Here is a 25,611-nt window from a genome sequence, read left to right as displayed (position 1 = left end):
TCTAAATATTTTGTTTAATTCCCAGAATACTGAAGATATAGTGTGTTAAAATATATGATTTATTGGGCAGTCGACAGCTGTCAAACAGTACGAAAATTGAACCCACGATAGCTGACATTTTTGGCACGTCGAACATCAAAGCGTACCAAACGCATATGTAGATGAAAATCGTATACATATGATTCGATTAATTTTTGTTCCAAATTATGGGGAAGACAAACTACATAATTAATACCGTTTTGAAACAAATATAGCATGTGATAACTTTGGGTATGGTGAAAGTGATTAGCGCACGCTACCGTCCCCCACCCTACCCCTGAAGCAACCCCCGGTATTATACTATATTCGTTTAAAAACGGTATTAACTTGTTTTTTTAATTTAAAAACAGAATTTTAGCGAATCAATCTTCGGCTTTGTCGGTACCTCATTACATGACTAAGGATCTTGACCACTTGGTTTTGCAGCTCCTGTGATTTGTCCCCATCGGTCCGATCTCCTGTACCCCTCATCGCTTGATGGAGTTTGCCTTATGAGGCCTTTTTAACTTAGTCAGCCCATCTAGTTGGTGGTCCATGAGGTCTTCCCGAATCAATAGCCAATAAACTTAGAGTGGACATATAGTAGGACCGCAACCTACGGCGAGGTGTATCTACGTCCATTATGCAGTGGCGTACGCCGGCCGCCGGCTTTTTGCCCTAATCTTGTTTAACATACGTGTATGTACTTTGCTGGGAAGCTACGAAAAAGGACAGTTTAAGATATGCAAGTTCTTTCTTCGTCTAAAATACAATACGATACAAATACTCTTTGTTGCACACCACAATACAGAAAGACAATTAAGAAGAGGCAAACCAACGTGCAGTCTTATCGCTAAAAGCGATATCTTCCAAACAACCTTTAGGTAGCAAAATAAATAAAATACCTATATGACTTCCGTTTATTGATCTAAATAAAACACTTTTTTTAAATAGCGGCCGCGGCCGAGGCACGTCTACACCGGCCGGGTTGTGCGCGAGGAAGTTGCCTCGCCCGTATGCTCGCTCTGTGTGGGTGGACCCGCGTAATTACCGCGTTTATTGTAATCATTATAAATCGAATAGAAATTATTGAATATATTGGACAGTATTACGAGTAGCACGATTATATTCCTGTAGCACTTACATACTTACTAGTGACAATTTCTTTATGTTTGACTTAAATGCGATGTCGAATCTCGTTTTTCTCGATCTTTATTTATAAGCCTGGTGTGAAGGAGGCTTCTTTGTATTCGAAAAATTAAAAATTTGTTATATTTTTAGGTTTTAGGTACAGATTAAAACCATTAAGTAGAATGATTATTGCTTCCCAATGTCCCACTTCCAGAGTTGTTTTTGCCGTATGTCAACACCAATTTATGTCCCCTCATCTCAAATTGACGTCGCCTAATACGTATTTCGTTTGAGGACTTATTCGGAAATTATAACTCGATTGGGTCAAATCCACTTATAAATAAATGAAAAAGCAGTTAAAGGTAAATATTTTGAATTATACATGAGTGAATCAACTTTTTCTTGTCACTCGCTGCCATGGTTACGGTCTCCTAGGTCTTTACGCCTTTATGTTTTACGCCGTTTTATGGCATTTAAATTAAATAAATAAATATATGACATTATTACACAAATCGACTAAGCCCCACAGCAAGCTCAAGAAGGCTTGTGTTGTGGGTACTCAAACAACGATATAGATATATAATATATAAATCCTTAAATACATAGAACACACCCAAGACTCAGAAAAAACGTTGTGCTCATCAAGTCATCATACAAATAAATACCCTTACCGGGATTTGAAGCCAGAACCATAGGCTTCATCGGAAGGGTTACTACCCACTAGGCCATCTATGAAGCACGATGATATGTAGTGGTACAAGAGTTCTAACAAACTGTGCTACTTTTTTCACCGGGCTAACGGCACAAAGCAACAACAACAAATAGTTGATTCACCCATATATGAACGAGAGAGGAAACTGAATTGCGTAAAGTAAAAAGAGCAAGACGAAAAGCAGCGGCGGTATCATGGTCGCATTCTTATCACTTGTCATGTCATGCGTCTCTTTTGCACTTACATACTTGCTAGAACGTGACAGGTATGATGACAGATCACAAAAAACCCTCCATCTTAGCCCTACAGACCCTAAAAAAGGAATTTTCTTAGAAACACACCCAACTTGTTAAGAAAAAGGAGCGAAATTCAAATTTTCTATGGGAAGTCAACTCTTCGCGCTTACATTTTTTATATTTAACGCCTTTTTTACTGACAAGGTTAATGTGCCAGAGAATATTTACTAAAATTGAAAGAAATTAAAAGTAAATCATCACAACCCGACTTTGGTAGGAGTTTAATTCCAACTAAAACTAGGCGACTATGTCAATCGAAATCAAAAACCTTATTAGTCTTATTACCTATTAAGTGAAGATCCCATAAGATATCCTAAATATTCAATTTAACTAAAAATCTTCTTCGAGCTCCATGAAAAAAAAAACAATAGACAGTTAACGCTCGTAGTTAACACGAACGCCATGGCACAGAATCAATTTTATGCGATGACAGCGTTGGGGATTCTAGATGAAATGCATAAACAAAACACGCTCACATGGAGGACACGTTACAGCGACAGCGATTAGTATTGACGCCTCGACCGGCTTAGAACAGGTGCCTGTGCTAAGATTACAGGCAAATCAATATCGTCATAACAGCTGTGATACGCTGAACATAGAGCTACGTTTTTTACGATCTTAAACTCGTAGCTAACATATGTATGTTATTTCGTGGTTTTTAGCAGGTACCTCTGTCGACGCCGGGCATTTTCGCAAAAACTGGTCCATTATCTTAAACTACAAACCTTTTACAACTGACTTTTTCCGTATCGAAATAAGTAAAGTATCTATTGAATACATTTTCCATAATCAAATTTTAGTAGAATCATCCTTAGTTCTTCCTCGATATATCTGGCTTGAATTCTCGATAACCAATATTTCAACTTGTCAGCCCGCTTACACTAAGGCCACGGCTTTACCCTGGATTCAAACACAATTTTTCGATTACTCTATAAATTCGCATACGAAACGTTTATAGTCAACGGCGGAAGCTTTTTGCTCGATACGAGTTCACGTATTCGCTCATATGTCGTAACATCGAATCGTAAATGGGATAAATTCGTATTGCAACATTTATGACCAAGTATTTTTTAATTTATTAGGAAGGCATTTACTGGTAAACGTAATATATGTACACCTCAAAAGGTCAAATGAACAACAACGGTATAAAAGCTTGGTGAGCTTAACCAAAGAAAATTGAGTGTAGAGGCGTATTGTCAAAGTAAATTTACTGCCATCTTTCGACACAGGACTCTGAAAATGAAATACCTATGGCTATTTTACCCATGTTCTTTCACTTATATGTGATAAATATCAAACGAGTATAGGCCAAAGGTATATCGTCATTTTTTCGACCATACATTTTTCTCTATTTTTCGAGGCACGTTTTGATTTCTTAGACTTCATCTATCTTTAGCTTAACTATTGAAAACAATTCAACGGCACAAAACAGTTTTTCGGAGGATAAGCACATCTTGGATTGACGCCGTTTGGATCGATAGAGTCTTTTATTATATTTAATTATGCACTTTAAAGAATGATTTCATCATCATCATATTGTTTTCATTAAATTCATATACAAGCTTTAAATATTTCTCATCAGGCCGTACGTTATAATCTCTCTGAATAAATAAGCAACTGGCAACAAGTCAGGCTTAAGTGTTTATGAAGTAAATACGAGTAAAATTATAACTGACGAGCGTCACGGTAAACAGACATGAAGCAGTACTCACGAATACATCAATTATTATAATTTCAATTTATCTACAGAGACTGTGGCTAGGTGGCTGGATCAAGGGTTAGACGCAGAAGGCGGTAATCTTGGACACGTCGCGTATAGTACAGTCAGCATCAAAAGAAGCGGAAGACTACACGTCAAAAGTGTATTATCTAATAACTTAAGAAAACAAGATATATGTCGAACAATTAGACTGTGACAGATACTTTTGAACGCTAACTGTAAATATATATCCCTATTTCGGAAAGAGTGGCAGCTTGGGCCCTGCCCCGCTGGCGGCACTCTAGGTTAGGTTTTTTATAATATATTTAATAAGTTTTGGTATATTTTTTTGTATTTTTTTTTTCTGTCCATATAATAATGTCCCTAAACTAAGAAGAGAAATAGAAAATAAACAAAGATTTGCTAATAAACTACAGTTGATAGCTTAATAAGATGAGCGCTTACTACGGCTGGCGATCGTGATTTTAATACAAATAGCTTTTGGGCCATATAGTTTTTTCGCAAATCGGTATCCTGCCACCCCTGGGCAGTCGAGAATGACGTGGGCGGCTGTCTCTTCTGCCTCCATGCATGCCCTGCAGAAGGGGCTATCTGTAGTACGTAGGGTTAACTGGTGCTTGATTAATGGGGCGTGGCCAGTTAGATTTAACAATTTGTTAAGGTTATCATCTTGTTTTGATACGACCTCGACTCGTGGCATGCATCTCACACGCACGAATGATTGCAACAAGATGCCAAATGACACGACTCTGATTGTTCGCGCTATTTGAGCCATGTCATTAAATATTTCGCTCACTTATTGGTGCGCGTGAGATGCTAATAACATCAACGACAATTGTGAAATCTGAGTCGGCCTCCACTTGTCTTAAAAAACTAAAATTTATTGTTAATTCTGTCATACTGACCTAATTCGTCGAACTAATTCTAACCGTTGTCTTAGGTATATCAAAAAATGGGAACTAAAATAATATCGGATAGCTACTTACTGTATTGTCTGTATACTGTAACAGCACTTAGTGTATTAGCATCGTTACTCGCTAATCACTCGTACACAGCGACTTGTTTGCCAACCAAATTGTTTGTGTTTTACAGTCGCCAGCAAAAATATGTATACATAGGGTCTTATTACAATGGGTTAAAGTGCAAAAGTGGGAAGATATCTTTGGCGCTGACAGTACAATCGATGCCAGACGGTTGAACTTTGCAAAGACTGCCTTTTATGGTTCTCGCTATAACTCCCAACAAAATTCCCACGACTACAATACACTACAATACAATAGTTCTATAATATTTTATAACATGAAATCATCTTTTTTTCATATATCGCATTTGTTTATCCTTTTATCTATCGCATTTGTATTTCTAAGAGCTTGAACTGCTTGAAGATAGCAAAATTATAGATTTACTGTCAAACTTTGGTTTCGTTTTGTAGCAATCGGTTTTCAAAATCTCGACTAACACCGCTATTTAGAAATGGATTTCTCTGTGCCAAGTTTTGACTTTTTAATACAAAGCGTTAATTCTCAGTGTTACTCGAACTACTCGTAATATCGCATTACACAAATTGATTACCTTCCTCGCACTACATCAATTTAATACTTGGCACTCGTGAAAACAATTTTGGATCCACTTTCATGTTCCGTTTTGAACCATTTTAGGTGTTTTGGTCTCTCTGGACCTATTTTTCTCTCTAAAACACAAATAGTTAGTTCTCAAACCAATATCGCATTACACAAATTGATCACCTCTGTCGGCACTACATCAAATTTATTGTTTCTGCAGCCTATCGGTACCTGGCACTCGCCAAAAAAATCTGGCACTCACCGAGTCATTAATAACGCGTTTCCTGCACTCGGGATTTAGGACCATATTTTTTTGTAACGAATGGGACGCTAGTACTATTAATTTCTCTGAATTGCTATTTATCCTGCAGATATGTTTGCAGTCTAGCGGACTAATTCGTTTTGTCTGTAGTATTTAACTTGTACCTATTTCGTTTTTGCTAGTGTCAAACGAAACTGAGCGATATCAGTTGGGCTGTAAGTTGCGCTGTAAGTTACGTCCTAAAGAGGTACGAGTATTCAAGAAAAGTGTCGGGTATGTGATGCTATTTTTTTAATACTCCCGTTAAAGCTAAGATACTGATAATCGGCATGATAATGTCTGATAACAGATTTCTGCAGGTTATTAAAGTAGCTGCCGTACGCGTCACGTCCCCGACATAGTACTTCTATTCTAACAACACAAATGTCTAAGACCATCGTTCAGTGTCCACACTATTCACTGAGAATTCGCCATCGTCAATCGTCATGTCTTACAAGACACGACGTCCAACGATGATCAGTTAAGGATTCTTAGTGCAGTCACGTCTGAAAATATCGATACGGACAAAGTGTAAAAAATATGTGTACACGACCTTATTGCCCATATATTAAGGTGTATACATATTTTTGACAGTTTGTCGTCCGTATCTATATTATCAGACGTGACCGTACGATTTTAACGGCATTTTAAATTTTACAGACGTTTATAAATGGGCGTTGCCACTTAACTATGTACGGGCACTAACTTTAATTACTGATCCATTTAGGGTTCCAGCAAATTTTCTTGTCAATACTAACGGTATGAAATGTCCAATGTAAACCCTAAATTACTCAACAATTAAAGTCCGCGACTGTACCATTAAACCCCATTTATTTTGTCAGGAAAGTGACAGTTAGACGAGACTTTAACACAAAACTATTATATAAATTGAAAATTCCCAAAAACCCATAAAGTTCGGAATTTAATATACAAATACATGTCAAGTAATTGAAATAAAACTACAGTAATAACACCATAACCAAGCATCAAATGAATATTTGTGATAATAATGCTACGCCACATATTTTCACATTGCAAACAATACCGTATTCCTAGAGCAAAACGTCACCGTTTTAAATACCAGTAGCCAATACTATTGCATATGCTATAGGTAAACTACCAGACATTTATTATCATAAATGCTGCACTAATATTGCAATTTCTTAGCTACTCTCTTTCAGGAGACTGTTAAAGGAAAATCAACTTTATATTTATCGAAAAGGGTATGAATTTCAACTGATATTCAAACTCGCCAAAGTCACCGTGCGACCTTACGCTTTCATCAAGATAAATCAACTTTAACTCCATAATTATAAGGTCGCAAATCACAAAAACCAGTGACATCACCATATCTTCTCATACAAGTATGAAGAATAATACTTGTGACTAATGTATCCATTTAACTACAACACTCTTCATTGGCAGAGATAATTGAAGGCAATTGACCAAGGCGAGTACAGTCCAGTTCATTAACATAGCAATAGGGCATACATTATAAACACACGCTCTTATTGTCTATTATAATAGAGGTGGTTTTGCAATATAATCTAGGACGCGACGTTTTTTATTAGTGTAAATATATGAATCGTATATTGGCTAATTATATTTATGATTTATTATTTTGTGATTGTAGTTATAGCGTAGCGTGGGTAGGCCTCGAGGCCTCTCCTGGGGGGGATCGACCATCGTACCAAGTTTTTTGGAATACAATGGTTAAAGCCGGCAAAGGCCGAATGAAGGAGAGGCCTAATTCTAGTAATGGTCGCTTTTTGGCTAATGTTTACATAATGTTTATAAGTAATTATTGATATTTTGTAGATATGGTACCTAATAATATGAGTGATTATATTTTAATCTTAAATAACAATATACATAATGGATATATACAGAGGATTACTATAGCTAGCTTAAATCTAAAATAGTCCCTTGAGGCATTGTACAGTCAAGTGCAAAAATATGTATCGAATAAATCGTCTCATAAATATGGTACTACGCTCTTATTACACTGGAATAAGATGCTATGGACATATTTTTGTGTAAGATGTGTACACCCATATTTTAAAACGTGACTGTACCGAGGATGCTGGCGGCATTTCCTCGTTGTATCGCAATACTAATATGAGTTGTGCTTTTAACAATATTTTGTATCAATAGTGTATCGAGGTTATCGTAATTCAGAAACTAAGCGTAGTGAGATGTTCATGAAGCAAAAATTGAAAATACTAGTTTGTAATTTCCCTTTTCGGTGACCACCTAGGGATGATAATGGTTACTTAGCAAATTAATGACAGAGTAATTAAAATATAGTTAGTATATTGAACTTAACGAATTACCGAGAGAAAGATTTTCGATATGTAATAGATAAATTTTCTCCCTCACAGTCTTGTTATTTTTGATCATGTTGATGTAATCCGAGCCGACTGTACACTGATTTAGTTGTTATGTGTCCTTGTTGTTTTGACAGTTATTCTAATGTACCATCCACAAGTAACTGATAATTTGTGAGCCTTATTGCAAACACATAAGATTCACCAGTGGTCACTGTTGCTGTTAGTGACTTAGTGGCCGTGGACGACATTTGAGTTGAAAATTGGTCTCTACTGAAGTTGGATGCGATCATGCAACATACAGTACAGTGTGTATTCGACAAATATTTTTCACTTTTCATGCTCGTAAAATTAATGTTTAAGTTGCGTGTAAGCGGCATAAAATTGCTTATTTATGTTCTAGAGCATACAGTAAAGTCATCTATTACTACCCTTATTCAATTAGCTATAAAGTCCAAAATCTTCCTTTGATACTGCCCCCGCCAGGGGCGCCCATACCGAAGTGATTACGATTATCTTTAGTCTTGATATAAAACTTTTTAACAAAAAATAAAACCGACTTCAAATATTACCAAAAGCGCCATACATGTACCTATAACATATGAAGAGTTCCCTCGATTTCTCCAAGATCCCATCATTAGACCCCGACTTGGTGCCAACGGGACCATCTCGGGGTTATACCCGTTCGATTAAAAAAAATATTTGAAAATCGGTTTACGATTCTCGGCGATATTGAGTAACATACATACAAAAAAAACAGTCGAATTGAGAACCTCCTCCTTTTTTAAAGTCGGTTAAAAATACGCCAGTATAACCTAAAATATTGAATATTTTTGTATAATTTCCTCGCAATCCAAGTGAAAAGCAGAGTGCACTCAGACATAAATGTCTATTTTTTTTTATCCTCGACTACTTATAAGAAATTTATGCCCTTGTTGCACAATCTGCCAATTATTTTACAAGTTGAACGGAGAAAGGTAAAGATTTTTGTTTTCATTGAGCAAACTGTACCCTGAGAAGGTGAAATGGGGGTTAATAATATGGAAGTAAAGCAACGCAACGCAAGTGGCAACGCGCATGTAACTCCTGTGGAGTTGCAGGCGTACATAGGCTACGTTGACTGCTTACCATCAGGCGGGCCGTATGCTTGTTTACCACCGACGTAGTATATAAACAAAAAAGTGTGATGTTACGCGGTCTCAAGTAGAAATAACATCAAAAATTAGGAGGTTTTTAGGTACACATAAACTTGTTTTATTTAAAGACTGCCTTAACTTCCGAAGAAATCAGTAGGTACAATATAATAAAGAAAAAAGTATTGCGTATACGACCCAAAATACAACGCAATAAAACCGATAACGCTAACAAAAGATCCGTTGCCATATTCTCTCCTACCCACAAGGGAAATAAGAAAGACGAATTCATATCACGATAAAATGTAATCGTAAATCTTAAGGTGAAATCCTTATTATTATTCAAACTCGAATAAAAACTAAGAATTAATTCGCACGACAACGAGCCATATTTAAAGTTCACTTTCTCTTGGACAGATGTTGAGTTGATGCGGTGTCACTTTCATCCTTATACGATCGGGTGAAGGTGGGAGAGTGATGCATTGCCGGTCGAATGGACCGCGTGGATCAAAGATTACCCCATATAGATGTCGCGATATTCGCGTAATTATAAACAAAAACTTGTTCGGGGACGCGTTCATCGATTATAATTTAGCTTCCTGCGCCGCGATGCGCCATTCGAAGCTGCATTATACAATACTTAACACAACTTCCTATATTTATTCCTGACTAGTCCAAAGAAATATTAGTCTTCCGTATGGGTTAAAGGTCAGATGGTACTTGCTATCGTAAAATAATCGTGCATAAATGCCATAGGTTACTGTAGGTACCCACTACCTATTCTACATAATCTATGCGCAATAAAAATTTGAGTTTTAGGTGACTATGCGCTCTTTTTGAGAAAAAGAAACATGTTTATAAATTAGGATCTGCTAAACTATTTGTTTACTTGCGCACAGGTTATACACGACACACACGTACACGAACATAGTGTATTCGAGCTACATATTCAATCTAGGGGTAAGTAATCTATGGCACGAATGCAATAATAGGTTATTTCGGCCTTGAGTGAAAGTCCATTACTAAACGTGTCAAGTTGCTGATACCGAATGCATGCAATGCGTTGTTGTCTCACGTGAGATACGGTAACATGATGCCGTTGGACGTCATTTTAAAATCGGGACTTCAACTTGAAAATTACGGTTAGTAAGTTATTGGAACTCAATTAAGTTATATACTTAATCTAGCGGTCAGTAATCTATAGCATGAATGCAATAATAGGTTATTTCGGCCTTGAGTGAAAGTCCATTTCGAAACGTGTTAAGTTGCCGATACTGAACGCATGTAATGCGATATTGTTGTCTCACGTGAGATACGGTAACATGATGCCGATGGACGTCGTTTTAAAATTGGAACTTCAATTTGCACGTTACAATATGTTTTTTTAGTAAATATTACCTAAATTTGATAATTTTAGTGATTGACCATGATCACAATGGTGCTTGGGAGTTCAACTAAGTTACGTCTATGGTCAAATACTACCTTAAAAATCAGTTTTTTATTGAAATTATGCAAATAATGTTTCACTGCAGAATTAACTTGACAATTCTAAATGCGTTGAGTGTGGCTACCAACAGTTCCGCACTGACATAAACGCTATCGAGTACGTAACTTACTTTCTATGCATCTCGCTCGTACTCGCATATAAGTGTGAGCGAGATGTAAATTACGTTCTCGATAGCGTCTATGTCAGTTTTGACACTGTCAGTGACTCATGGTACGGGTAGAGGTACCTCGCCTTAAGGAGCAGTAGGTTAAAAAAAGGAGTTTTTAAAAAGTCGTAACGCTTTAATTAGCAAATTTGATTAGCAATCTTGAGGCCTTTCTTGAGGGACTGTATTCGAATCCTGAGTTTTTGACATTCGATCGATAGGAAAAAATCACGCACATAGGTCTAAAATGCACTTTAAAATTTTGTAATAATTATGCACAAAAGCTAAAAATATGAAAATTGTTTCTAAAAATCGGCAATGTCAGGTTAGATTCGAAAAATCTATTACATTATTTATTTAAACGTACAAAAAATTAAAATTAAAAAACATGATATCTGCGCTCCCGGACACACACTTCCATCTTACTCTCGCTTACGCTTAGTGAGAGTGAGAGAAGAACACGAACTTACTGAGCATTAAAGTCCACCGAAGCTATTGCTTGTTGTTTATTGGTAAGGGGAAATCGGTTGAGTGTTTAGTTACAACAAACGTACGAATTTCTATACCTTTGATAACAACAACCAAACCAGTTTGTAAATTCTAGATGGAATCTATATTTCATTCTTTAAATAACAACTTCTGCTATTTACACGATTCCCTAGCGAAGGCGAGGCAAATAAACAGCGGTTCCAAGGCAAGACTCCAGGTCGTGTTCTCACTGGGTGACGAGCGCGGGCTAATAAATAGGGATTCAGGCGCCAATGTAACACCGAGATCTGTGAATAATGGGGCCCACTATTCGCAACTGACAGGCCGATATCGTCCGGCGAACTGGTAATTAGTGGGCTGCTCTAGATCTCCAGATCAACACCGCTGTGCTGTGCCCTACCACACAAAGCGAGATGACATTCACAGTGCCCATACCTCTCTTTTGGACGTAGTTTAAGGATATACCCGGGTCCAAATTTAGCGTTTTCCTTTTACTCGCTAAGCTATAACAATTGTCACGATCTGAAAACTTCGTCTTCGAGTATACTTACGACTTTGGAATCGCGTTTAAGTTCTGAATAAACACTCCTGGTGGTTTTCTTTTAATGTTTTCAACTTCAATATTGCCCAAAGACGAACACTGTTTTTCGAGCGACTGGGCATTCGGTAAGAGTATTGAAAATATTTGGAAAGGATTTGTGCGAAGTTATAAAAATAACTTTTTCCGATTGCGAAACCAATAGCAAGTTTTGAACGAAAAATCATAATCAGTAATTTTACAATTTGATCTTGAAGGGTAGAGTGTATAAGGGAGAATTAGAAGAGGGAGCTGGAAGGGGTAGACCTCGGCGGACTTTCTCTGATCAAATCGGGAAAATCCTGAAGAAAGGCCAGGTCAAGAGCACCCTAAACCGGCGAGCGTGTATGAGGAATGTTATGAAAGTCAAGGAAGCGAAAGAGGTATGTCAGGATCGTAGCAAGTGGAAATCCGTGGTCTTTGCCTATTACTATTACCCTTTTGGGAAATAGGCGTGATTATACGTATGTATGCATAAAAGGGCAGAAGTCTGCGTTTAAAAAAGTAGTTCATAGAAAAATAATGCATAGATCTTGCCTATTCTATTATACTCCAGCCAGCCAAAATTTGTATGGGAAATTGATCCTTCGCGCATACATTTTTCAAAATTTCTACAGACAAAGTTGGCTTGGCAGATTAAATCTATAAAAAATAATAATTTCATAGCATGATCTCATCAGTAGGTCATAAGGAGAGCATATAAGTTGTCCAGTTGTTTAAAAACATCTAGATATCACACAAGATTCACGCCAACAGGTTAAACGCGTATCTTCATATGTTCTAACTTTTTAGTCCTTGATATTTTTTGCGCGTTAGTGACATATCAATGTTCCATATATGGTTGGAATAAAAACATAGAACAAAACGATATGTAATTTAGATTATCATTTTCCTGTAAGTTTAATGAGCGTTAAGGAAAATAATAAACTCAATATTTCACTATAAGGTTAAATTTTATAGTTGCCAATCGAACCGTTGAAGAATGCGGCGTATCATATCAAGTATAACTTACATACAATTTATGTTTAAAGGCGAGGCATAACACGGACTGGTAATAATTTTCAATCGATTCGATTTTATATCAACAATAGCAATTTAGTGGTTACTACTTAAACAACAAATATTTAATAGAAAAAAGATTCGTAAGTGCCACTAATGGGTTTGATGATATACGTCATCTTAAGCCCAGAAACCCAGAAGAAGCTTTGAAACGGTCTAGAGAACAATATAATGAACGCAACGAATTAAATAAAAAAATGACATTGAATAGATTACGAGAAACAAAAGCTGAATAAATGAAATTTACATACAATTACATGTTGAGATCTATTATTTCGACGCAGATGCAATAATTAAACTAAAGTGTAGTATAGGTAATTACAGTTACAGTCATTGTAAGTCATAAAAATATCATAGGTCTCTGGGACTGGGCCCTTATCGAACTTAATAATTAGAGTCAATTATACCTTATTTTTGATATCACTTACCCTTTATGTGTAAGTGCGATCAAGTTGCACATAGAGTACATAAAATAAAACAATCACTGGTCGCATGGCAAGGAAGCGTAGGGAGGGACGTATGGCCACGAGTTGGGCGGACAGAATAACGTTAGAGACAAAAACCACATTACAGGCTAGCATACACTAGGCTCAAGATAGAGCGGCTTGGGGAGCACTGGTGAAGAGTCTCCACAGTCGTCACGTCCCATAGCCATGAGGATACGACAAGGAAGAAGAAAATAAAACATTAACAAATTTACTAAATCCAATCGCCCCTTTGGAACTGTTTGGCAAGTTGTTCATCAACACCCCTTTTGATTATTTAAGACTATGAAGACAAGATCAGGCCATGTCTGGCGTAGTAGTTAGTATTAAGGGGACTTTAATTCTTTTTGCTTATATCATCTACTTAAAAACAAGGGAGTTATTAACTATGTAGATGAAATATGATGATGCTTTAAAATCTAAAAGATGTCTTATAAAATTAGATTTAAACTTAAACCTTAAAGGAGCTGGCCGTTAAGCGTGACGGCCATTTATGAGCAAAAAATAACGTGAGAATGTCTAGAATAAAAATGTCTGCACTACGGGGGCTCAGAAAATAATATCGTACGTGATTGCACACTGTGCCAAGTGGGCTAGTACTTAAAATGAGTTCTTTATAAGGGGCGCCGCATTGCTACACTTTTTTATTAAATTTACAGAGTTATTTACACGAGCCACGAGTTAACAACTATAAAACGCCTGTGCTCATCGAGCGGTGATGTATGAAAACGTACTTTGTATATAGCTACACAACACATAAATTAACAGTCTACGCCTTGGAACAAAAACATGAAGGTTCATTAGTCTTCGCAAATAAGCACCCCATGTAACCTACAACTTTATACATGCAAATAAGGTAGTTACAAGTATATACATAATAAATGAGTCATATCAAATATTCCGCGTACTGAGATCAAGGTTGCTCCGAAGGGAGGATATTGGCCTAGCTAAATACTTAAAGCTTCTACCGAATTATATCTCTATCCCTTTAGGGTTAAAGTCGAATTTAGATTGAAATTTAACTAAATCAAAGCCATAAACTAATCATATAAAGCTCGGGCGCGATATTGCATTGTTATTACGTTCTAACCAAATTTGCAGTGAAGATTTCATCTGTTATGTCGTGAGAATGCTTTTGGCAAGTTTTTTTTTATAGTTACGAGTTTAACTTCTTTGTTGTTAGCCGCAGACACGTTCTGACAAAAGCAGTGGACATTCACGTTAGTTTTTTGTACTTTTTCGTGAAGGCCGGTCTCATTGTGCTCATTCTGTATCCTATTCCGCTCACGCAAATTCATATCAGTTTTCACCCGAAGACAACATTCCTCTATTTGCTTTTAAGCCCGTATCGCTCGGAATTTGCAGATACAAATTGGATGCACGGCCCGCAACAAACACGTACAGCGAATTTCGAAAGAACCTTCGAATGTGGGTCACATGTTATCATTAGCAACAAACAAAAACAAACACAAAACCACCTAAACGACCTTTGCCAGTGGCGAGGCCGGTTCACATCACTACCGTTCCGTTCACCGGTGCGCGCGGACATTTCGAAATTCGATTTTTCGTATTTGGAACGGCGCGCGGTTACAACACGCGCGCGCGCGCCGGTTTTCTCGACGCCACTGTTTCCCGCGCGGCGGTGACAATCATCGGTGCGCGAACAATGAACCAAAATATGATGCTTTAAAAATTTACATAACTTAGCCGAGGTTGTGGTTTTGTTGCGAAATCTGGATACAAGTATAAAGGTTGTAAGTTACTACATATATCTGAGTTATCTATTCAGCATGTACCGTACCGCTATTGTTAACGTTTATTTCACTTTCCGACGACATGTGTCGACGTGAAAAAAGTGAAAATATTACGCTTCAAGTGTAGCTATAAACTTCATCATATACACCGTGTTTTTTTATTTCCGTTTATTTCAAGGGTGCATTTCCTGAACTTAAATTAAGCAACTTTCCCAAAGGTATTCTAATTAGCTCCATTTCGGAGATAATCGATATTTTATTGTTTTCTGACAAGGTCCCTACGAGAGTGTACACTTGCCTTAGGGCTTGTTTACAAATTGATTAGTGTTAAGTACGAGTTAATACATTTCCTACTAAACATAAGTACTATCTCGGACGATGCATGTTCGAAATGACATTGATATGTCACAGTTGTCAATTGTTTGGTTGAGTTAAATGTAATGCCCGTGTTATAATAACGCTATATGCAATTTTTAATTACTTTTTATAAAAATTAAAATTAACTAATTAAAATACATTTCTTTTAAATTAACTTTGCCATTTTGTTTCCTTCAACCTACTTACCCATACCCCGAAGTTAACGGGATTGAATAAAAACACGGTGTACATATATACATACTCTTAGGGTAAGTTACCGTTAAATTAGTCATAGGTAGTTGATGTTATTCTTCTTTTTAGGGTTCCGTAGTCAAATGGCAAAAAACGGAACCCTTATAGATTCGTCATGTCCGTCTGTCTGTCCGTTTATTTTAATGATATAGGAGACGAGGCAAACGAGCAGACGAATCGTCTGATGGTAAGCGATTACCGTCGCCCATGAACACCCGAGGAGTTGCAAGTGCGTTGCCGGCCTTTAAGATGGAAGTACATACGCTCTTTTATTGGAGGTTTAACGGTCGGTCGTATCACTCATGTCAGTCCTTTTATTTAATTTATCACTTATACTTATCTTAAAAATAGAACACAACATAAAATAGTAGGTATAAAAAAAATATTTTTCGCTTGGAAAGAAGACATAAAAGTTACTTTTTATTCTCTCTATTTAAGTTTTTTATTCTCCATGTAGTACAGAATCCCAATTTGTTTTCCATCAACTCCCAGATCACGAACTATATGAAACAACATCGTCACACAGTTACTGCGATTGGTCGCCAGTAATCATATCGAGTGTACACCGGATCGTAATTTTTATGAAGAGTTGAAATTGGCGACGTGACGTCATACGACGGGAGCTGCGCCCGCGCGGCCGTTGCCCGGCCTACTTGCAGACTTCGTTGTAGAACTTATGTCTTTGGAGTAAGGTTGAAACTTGCATGCATTATTATTAGAATTAGGACGAACACAGTAGGTCTACACAAACTTTATTACATTTTTTATTACGTGTTCCAGAAAAGTTGATGATATTTAGACGCGACTCGTAAATCATTTTAAAAAAGAAGATCAATCAATATCGTTTTCGGGTCGAATTTTTTTACCAAAAACAAACCTACACGAAATATAAGTACATACACCATCATCACCATCATGATGATCATCATCATGATCATCATCATCATCATCTCAGTCGAAAGACGTTCACTGCTGGACAAAGGTGTAAGTACAAACAAATACATAAGTTGGTTATATTATCGTGGATTCCCTTAGAATTCACCCACATCCCACATTATTTTTTTATTAGGACTATGTTTTACGCGTTGTTAGGTATATATAATATTCTTAAAATCAATAATGATTATAGAAAAAGCTATAAAGTTTGCTTAGTAAAAGACCACATACAAGTACACCCGAATATAACCAAAACGAAAAAAATCTTTAACGACAGCAAAAATCGCTATCGGGTCATTAGGGAAAACAATGCCGGCAGTTAGAGGCTTATTCTGATTTCAATAAGTAATTATAATTTTGATCTCGCTTTTATTTAAATTATCTATCAGCTAGCAACCATAACAGAAACTGATATGATCTGTCTCTGTTAACAGTTGAGAGATAATATCCATAACAAAATCTGATCTAGATTTGTTTTTGATCTGTCCCTACTAAGCCAAATAGCGCTATCTCAAAAAAACTTGTTTTATACTACGTCGGTGGCAAACAAGCATACGGCCCGCCTGATGGTAAGCAGTCTCCGTAGCCTAAGGACGCTTGCAACTCCAGAGGAATCCCAAATGTATACCTTAGTTTCTATAGCTGAAAATTTCATTATTAAAATCATTTGTTATCGATATAGCGCTATTTGGTTTAGGAGGGCAGAGCTGTCTTCAACCAGAATTGTGTTCATAACCATTTATTACAATCAGAATACGCCTGGTAGTCGCAATTTCTCAAACTGAGATAATATAATTCTATGACAGCCGAGGCCTAGGCGATGATTGAATCATTTACCGACGTCTAGCGCTATTAATATATAGGACGGAAAGTATAGATCCATTTATATTTGCGTGCCCGTGAAAAAAAAATGGCTATTGTTTTGACATTCTCGTAGATGGCCCGATATTTATTTTAACCGCCGACGAAAATAGAGGGCGTTTAACGCGAATGTCTGTCTGTGGCATCGTAGCTCTCGAACGGATGGACCGATTTCAATGTGATTTTTTTACGTGAAAGGTAGTTTCCTAGCGTTGGTTCTTAGCTGTATGATTGATAAAAATACATCCAGCCTTTTGAAGATTACCAGCTCTTTTCCAAAATGATGTACGGAATTTTTTGGCGTAATTGGGAATGGGGTTTTTAATTATCTTTATTTAATAGTTATTTTGTCGATTTGTTATCTTCGTGAGACTTAAAAAATTAAAGTTGATAAGTTTGAAGAGCTCCTCATTCAATAAACAGGAAATCTCAATTTGAGATTTTAAAATGCAGGTAAATATAAGTCAAGTTTCCGTTGAGAGGGAAGTACGAGTATAGGTACCACGAGATCGTCCATACAAAAAAAGAAAACCACTTTCCACTTCTAAATATTTTCCATTCTCCATGATTTTTTAGTATGTTATTGAAACAATGAAAAACTAGTCATAGGTTTTCCTTTTTTGATATTTTTCAGTGACATCTATTATTGCAGCACGTGAGTGGTTATTCAAAAAAGCGAAACCTATAAACCTAGACTATAGTATGCTGAAGCGGTCGACATCAAAATCAAAGTGATTTGTCAAGATTTAGTTAGTGGAAACCGTTTTCTCCCGAAATGGAACTTCATAGATTCGATAAGCTATTCTTCCCTCTTAAGTTACGAAGATTCCATACCTTTTTGTAACTCAGGGAAAGATTTATAGGACATACGATACGGCGAAATGGCGCTTATATTGTGAAGATGACGATCCTTCCGGCCGATTTCGACCATGGCGACCACTTCGACTCCTAGTTAGCTCGGCGCTCGTGCGCCCGAAGATGGCTGACGTAGCTGATCTTCAAGGTGAACCCGCGCACATTGAGGGCGCGTGAGGACACCAGTCATATAGTGGTAGTGAATAGAAGCAGGCAGGGGCCCATTTCTCGAACGGTATTAGTCCAATATTATAAGTGTGTTGCCATGGTATAACAACCATGGGTCCAATACCGTTCGAGAAATGGGCTCCTGGCTGGCTACTACTACATTGTGCAGAACTACAGAATAGGAAAATTCTATTCACCAAATTTTATCGAAACCGACAACAAAATAAAAACCAGCTCAGAAAATTACTTTAGGTACCTACTTACTACTATATATAAGTATTGTCATCCTTTATTTGTCCAATTACACCAGTGCTTTACTTACCTGAAACCAAAAACATAAACATTAAAACACAAGAAACTATAGTTTACAAAATAAATTAAGAAATAAGTAAAATGAGCCATCGGTTCTACGAGCAATAAGCCCAGCCAACTACCACTTAAGTCTGTTAATTCTCTGAACTATATCGATGGCCTTGAGGTGTAAAAATAACAAGTTCTAATTTGATCTGGAATTGTTAAAGATATAATCTGTCAGTGTCAAAAGTGACATTTCTTCATCCAGAAACGTCACTTTTGACACTGACAGATAAAAAATTCTGATCAAATTCATAAACATTCCAAATTCGTTATTACAATCAGAATACACCTCCTCAGTTCTCGTATCATTTACACCACCATTCAATGATTAATCGCAATATAAATCGTGTCATTCACGAAGACGCGTGCCTTGACTCGTATTGTGATGTTATTAAAGGTTAGATTTGATAAATCTGCACATCATCGTGGATGGCATCCACTAACTCGAAAAAACATTTCCATAAATATTGGATGTTCAGTCGAATTAAGACGAAAGAGCAAACAGGAAAAAATAGGATTTATAAGTAATGATATTCATACGAATCACGATAGCGTGACGCGTTTCTCAATGAATGGGCATATTTGAATCAGGGATTTGCAAAGATTGACAACATTTCCAAATAACCGTTTGTCACAAAATATCTCTACAGAAAAGGAACCAGTAAACTACGTTTGCTGGCCGAGTGATAAAGCAGACTAGGCCTAGAAATAAATCATAAGTGGAAAAAATCACTGTTTCGGAATGGAACTGGTGAATTTAAAATATTCCTTGGAAGCTTGGAATTCCGGTAGCCGTTTAAGAAGTTTAAGTCTCTTACGGTAGATGTCGCTATAGCCTCCCTATTGCCTATGGCTCATATATGGTGGAAATATTCGCTGTTTTGGATACAGTCTTTGTAGCTCAGATGGCAGAACACTGTAGGTACTAGTGATCCAGTGGTCGTGGGTTCTAGTCCCACCCAAGACAGTGAATTTTCCACTTTTAATTTATTTCTAAGTTAATAGTATCGTTTGACGTAGATACGTCTAAATTTTGTATCAAACAGATGTTTGATACAAAATTTAGCAGACTATGCCGTTTAATAACACAACACAAGGCAGGGTATATCGTCTGCCCGAGGTATTTTGTTACATACAATACACATATCTACATGAATTATAGACGTACTCGACTCGACTCGTACATCTGCGCGTGTTTGAGAAAGTAATATTGCTTGCTGAAGTTCGATGTTTAGGTAAAGAGCGCTATTTTCACTTAAATCCCAAAGAACAAAACGTAAATGTCGACCAAGGCTACGTAATTTACGTACAAACTCCTACAAAGTGGTATAAATCACCGCGAAAATATCTATTCTTTCGCTAGAACTACAAGGACTACCGAAAACTTCGCCACAACAATACATTTTATTGGTCTAATTAATATCGTTTAAGCTACAGAATCTTATTTTATCATTTACTAAGTTTGTTTTAGCCCGAGTTGCGTAAGATAACTCTTTTTTAGCCTTTTATTTTTAATATCAGTTATAATAACTTAGTATGTAGTTAAATTACTTAGATCGGCAATGCATTTATAGCGAATTAGGTAATAATACTGTATCTATTTTACCGTAAGTATACATAGATGTCTAATAATATGTAATTCTTTTCGAACTATGTACGGAACATTTTTCATAATAGAATGTACCAATGTAGGTCAGGTCAGTAAACTTTAAGGTAAATAATCCGGCGACAGTAAAATTTAGAAAAAACACCAGTTTTCTGGGGGCCAAGAAAGAGCCACAAAAATCCATTTCTCTAAATGATTATATTGATTACATTTAGGGAATTAAGAACATTGCAATCCCGAGTGTACCCCAAAAGAGCCACATGTAAGTTATGATCTGACACGGAAGGAATTTTAGTGTCAAGTTTATGGCTGCAACAATAATGCAAAGGATATGTGAATTTAAATTACTTTTTCACATTCAGCCACGTCCGACGCGGATTCAGTTTGAGTAATAGCTTTGTTCCTATTTTCAACACTAGCGCAGGGTTCCCGAAATTTGGAATACTTGGAAAATCTACATACTTATATCCTTTTTGAATTATAGAACCGAGACTTAATCGCGTACGTAACATAAGTTTTAAATTTACCTCCGATGTTTCGAGGACGGCGTTGTCCCCGTGGTCTCGGAGAAAACTGGCTAAAGTTGACCCCAACATCATCTAGCCGTGCGAGTTTTTGGATTTAAAAATGTGTAAAAATCGTGAATGTTTAAATCAGTAACTTAAATCCTGTACTGCAAGACCGCATTGCGATTTTTGAATGGCGTGAAATAATGAAGCAGTGCATGTAATTTTAACAGATTTTATTAATTACATTTATAAATCGACCTTTTGATTCATTAATACACTTTACTTACCCTTACTTATTAGTAAACAGTAGTTTCTAATATATTTAAATAAAATTATTATTATTATATTTAAATGTCTCCAATTTAAATAGTTTGGGACATCCATATTTTTATACGACTAAGATGTGAAATAAGGGGGGGGCCCTTTTTTCTCTCAATACTCTTTAAATTTTGTCTCGGTCATAAATCACCATAACTAACCATATATGGATCAACTTAGTCTGAAATAAATGATTTTTATTAAATCTAGAAAATCCAAAGATTTTCGGCATTTGCATTGTAATGCTTTTATTATAAATATATCTAAATGCTCTAGGTGCCTCTTTAACTTTGCTCAACCCGTTACCATCAAGATGTCGTCTCTTTGACGTCCCCAATCCAAGTGTACGAGTCTGTACTCCACTGTCTTTAGCTTCCGCTTACCCCTGCCACTTGCTAACTCAAGTATTGCCAGGGAAGTCATTAAACATTACCCATCTCCCTGATATTAAACTTAGGTATTTTAAGAATGTTGCCGAGTAAACTTCATATTTGCTTACACAATTTGGTGCAATTACTAAATAATCATGACACTTTTTACATCCCCCTTACCTTCTTTATGTAGGTAATATTCGCATAGGTATTCTGATAAAGTTTTATCACTCAGGACAAGGTCCGGGATTTTAACAGGATGTTGCCAATGTGCATTTGGTAACCCTGAACAGGATTTAGGGGAAACAAACGGCCGGCTTGAAGCGTGTGTTCATTCGCGTTATCGCCGTTATTTTAGCTTTGCTCCGTGCATCTGTGGATTCAAGAGGAAAGTCGACGACCGAATGCAGCCGCTTCTTCATTCAAACAAAGTCCCCATTCTCCTTTCTAAATATTAGAATTATGGAAAATATTTTTACATAAATTAAACTACAAAAACGAATTATATCGTGTAATGAATTTACAGTACAGTCAACCAATTAGAATCCTAGGCCACTATAGAACCTTGTCGCTTTAACTAGTAGTAGTAGTAGCTTTAGCACTGTCGTAGAAGTCATTATGGCATGGTTCTATAGTGGCCTAGGAATCAAATTGGTTGACTGTACATCCCGACGTTTCGATCCTTTTACAGCGTTCGTGGTCTAAGGGTGACTGAGGAAAAATTACAATGTGCAAAACATACAAAACTCATGAAACATACATAGCTATAAATATTAAGACTGGTTGTACAAATAACCGAACAAAAAATAAACTAACCGTCTTAAGGACGCTACTGCCAAGAAAGATCCGCGGCCGAGCCGCTGAACCGCCGCGAACGGACACTGATATCAGAATGACATCTAACTGATGTCATTCAGTTAAAGTTTGACAGATCTATATAGACGACATCATATTGAATAGACGGATACATAGACGACTCTTTATTGGCACACTTTAGTAAAAGATACAGCTTAAAAAAAACAATTGATTAAAGATAAAGGCAGACAACAGGCGGTATTATCACTAAACGCTAAATCTTTTCCTCCTTAATTATGCAAATTAGATATGTCTTCCAGACAACCTTAATTATGTAAATTAGCTCGTCGATTTTACGTGGTGCGTCCGCTAATAACAGCATATTTTCATTTTCGAGAATGTGTCGCCTAAACCATTTTCCGGTTAAAGCTCGGACGCTAATGGACACATGTATGAATTAGGTTACCGAGTGCCGGACGGTCAACACCCAGCAGAAACATTTCATGCCCAATTTATGAATGAGTTCAGTCATAATGTGTCCATGCTATTTTGCAAGTCTCTGTACGTGGCACGGTACTTTTGGATGGTAAAGATAAAGATAGTTTATTATTAAAGTAGGCATATTACAATGCGCTTATGAACGTCAAATAATAAAGCTACACCGGCTCTAACCCTACACCTCTGACCCGAGAAGATTTAAATCCCCTCTCAATTGGAGGAGGGTATCCCAATATGGACCGGCAAGATACTCGGCGGGACACATCTTTTCAAAACATTACATCTTATAATTAACAAGCATTAAAAAAGAAAAAAAATACAATTTAGATTACTATAGAAATCATGCAATTACATACAGTAGCTACTTTTCTTTATAGAAATTTGATAAAAAATATATATACTCGTACGTCATAAGAAAACATACAAATACGTAGCTCTTTCAGAAAACATCGAATTCTTACAAAAGGAAAAGAAAAATAAAATTAATAAAGAAATCAGAATATACATTATATAAGTCTGACAAATTGCTATACCTACAAAAAATATTTGATGTACTTTCTTATCTGAGCTGTGTCACCTATACAATGATTTTACATATACACATTATTATTGTATTAATAATTGATCGGTGACTGGCAACAGTTACATATTTGAATTTAGAATCAGATCTCGCTGTCAGATGGAACGGGTATGCGAGCCGGAGCCGGCATTCCAGAAGAGGCAGCCATTAAGACTAGACGAGTTGTAACGTAGCTAAAAGGTTATAAAATATATATATTAAAGTGTGTCTAATTTGTGTTTATTTAAAACTACGCCATCCTCCCAGGTCGACATTTCTTACAGTACTATGTATCGTGAGTTACCCTTTACTTCCAAGTTGGCAACTGCAAATAAAACGGAAGCGGACAAACTTGCATGCAAACAGCGAAACTTGTCCTAATAAAGTACAAACACTGCGGCTTTGGCGCCCGAACCAGCCGAGTTCGGAGCTGCGACTCTCGCGTAATTACGGTTATTTTAATTACCTAACATTTCACCTCAACAGGCTTTTCTTTGGAATCAATGCGAAAAACTTCGAGAACGGGGTAGTTCTGAATATCGCTAATATCTACTGAGGTAAAAGAACTTCATACTTTGGCGATAAGCCTTATGGTACTGACTGACGCTTACCAAGGGACCACTGTTGCCACAGTAGAAAGTGCTTCTAGTTTAGTAAATATTAGGGATTTTCTAAATTAACCCGCTTTTGAAGTTATCTCAAAGCACCTTATATCCTCCGGATAAGATATTCAACGGACAAACGATCCGATTTCTACTTTTCACACTCTTACTTCCGTAACAAAGAAAAAACAGTGCTAGAACATGTTCATTCTTACTGTCTTCAGACAACCCTCTGTCACCACGTCTAAAAGTTTCAAAGGCTTAGGGTTTAGCAATATAAGTCGACTCATATTTCACATGTGACTTTTGTATGGAATCTACTATTTGCTGGGACAGGTGGCTAATACGAGTATGTAAATATCTTTTTATGCCCGATGGTTGACTGGCAGAGAATACCATTAGGCATTAAGTCCACCATTTGTACATTATTTTTGTATTGTAACTTTTAAATAAATAAATAAAGTACATAAAGCAGCAATACTTGCCTCAAACAAAATACAAACGTAGTGCGTTTTGGCGCCCAAACAAGAGATCATTCCGGCGATGTCACTGCGCAATTAGGGATATTTTAATTAACTTTGTGAGCGTTATGAGCGATTCCGATTCCCATTCCGTTAATTGAATACGTGGCCTGGTGAGTGGGATCAGCGTTGTTTGCTTACGGCTATTCGTTTAATACGGCCATGGAGCTAATTACTTTCTGTCGGAGTGTCGCTGGTTCAAAATGGCCCAACTTTTGTGCGATTGTGCGCTATGTTGTTTTAGCTGATGTTATCTGCTACCCTTGTCGCTTTAGCTCTCATCGCTTCTTGTTTAGCAGGGAAGGGGTACCTACTGAATGGAAAGAAATTTACTATATTTGGCTGCGATCTACGATATATCTCTTTGAGGCAGAAGTAAACAGGCTAGGCGCTTCGTATGCCCTTGTCAAAAATACTACTTTACTAATCCAGTAGCAACCTTTAATTGTAATTTACAATCCAAACTGTCTGTAACGTAAACGGGACAAAGCATACACAAGATTCAGTAGGTGGCTCAAAATTCTTTTCGTTGTCTTGTTTTTTGTCCAAAAAATGTGACAGAATATAACTTTATGTGTGATATGAAATGTAATTTTTTATTTTTCTCACGGCAAATATAATCACAGCAAAAAAGACATGCAGTAGCGCTCGTCTTTTTTTCTTTAGGTGATAAAATACAGAAATACAAGCATGACATAGTGGTTCAAAACAAGACAACAAAAAGAATATCGACCCAGGTACCTAAGGTCAATATTGGAAAGACGGTCTATCAAGCAAACCTGTCTATAAAACTATAACTCTCGTTTTTATTATATAAACGTACGCCACTT

The 25,611-nt window shown here is 36.8% G+C and overlaps 1 protein-coding gene across 2 annotated transcripts in view; it reads right to left on the bottom strand.

Annotated features, from left to right (window-relative positions):
* Positions 1 to 25,611, bottom strand: part of LOC133526591 (atypical protein kinase C-like) — a 222,374-nt gene that overhangs the window by 181,980 nt on the left and 14,783 nt on the right. The window contains exon 4 of one of the 2 annotated variants that reach the window (XM_061863281.1): positions 18,796 to 18,967. The exons of the other annotated variant lie outside the window; for it this stretch is intronic. Coding sequence (XP_061719265.1) covers positions 18,960 to 18,967 — 8 coding nt within the window. The 3' untranslated portion in view covers positions 18,796 to 18,959. Of the gene's footprint in view, positions 1 to 18,795; positions 18,968 to 25,611 lie in introns of those variants that run through there. 2 annotated transcript variants of the gene reach the window in all.

Source organism: Cydia pomonella, chromosome 16, assembly GCF_033807575.1.
Source record: "Cydia pomonella isolate Wapato2018A chromosome 16, ilCydPomo1, whole genome shotgun sequence".
Lineage (NCBI taxonomy): Eukaryota > Metazoa > Arthropoda > Insecta > Lepidoptera > Tortricidae > Cydia > Cydia pomonella.
The sequence above is the reverse complement of the archived record's forward strand: the minus strand, read 5'-3'. Positions and strand labels throughout refer to the sequence as shown.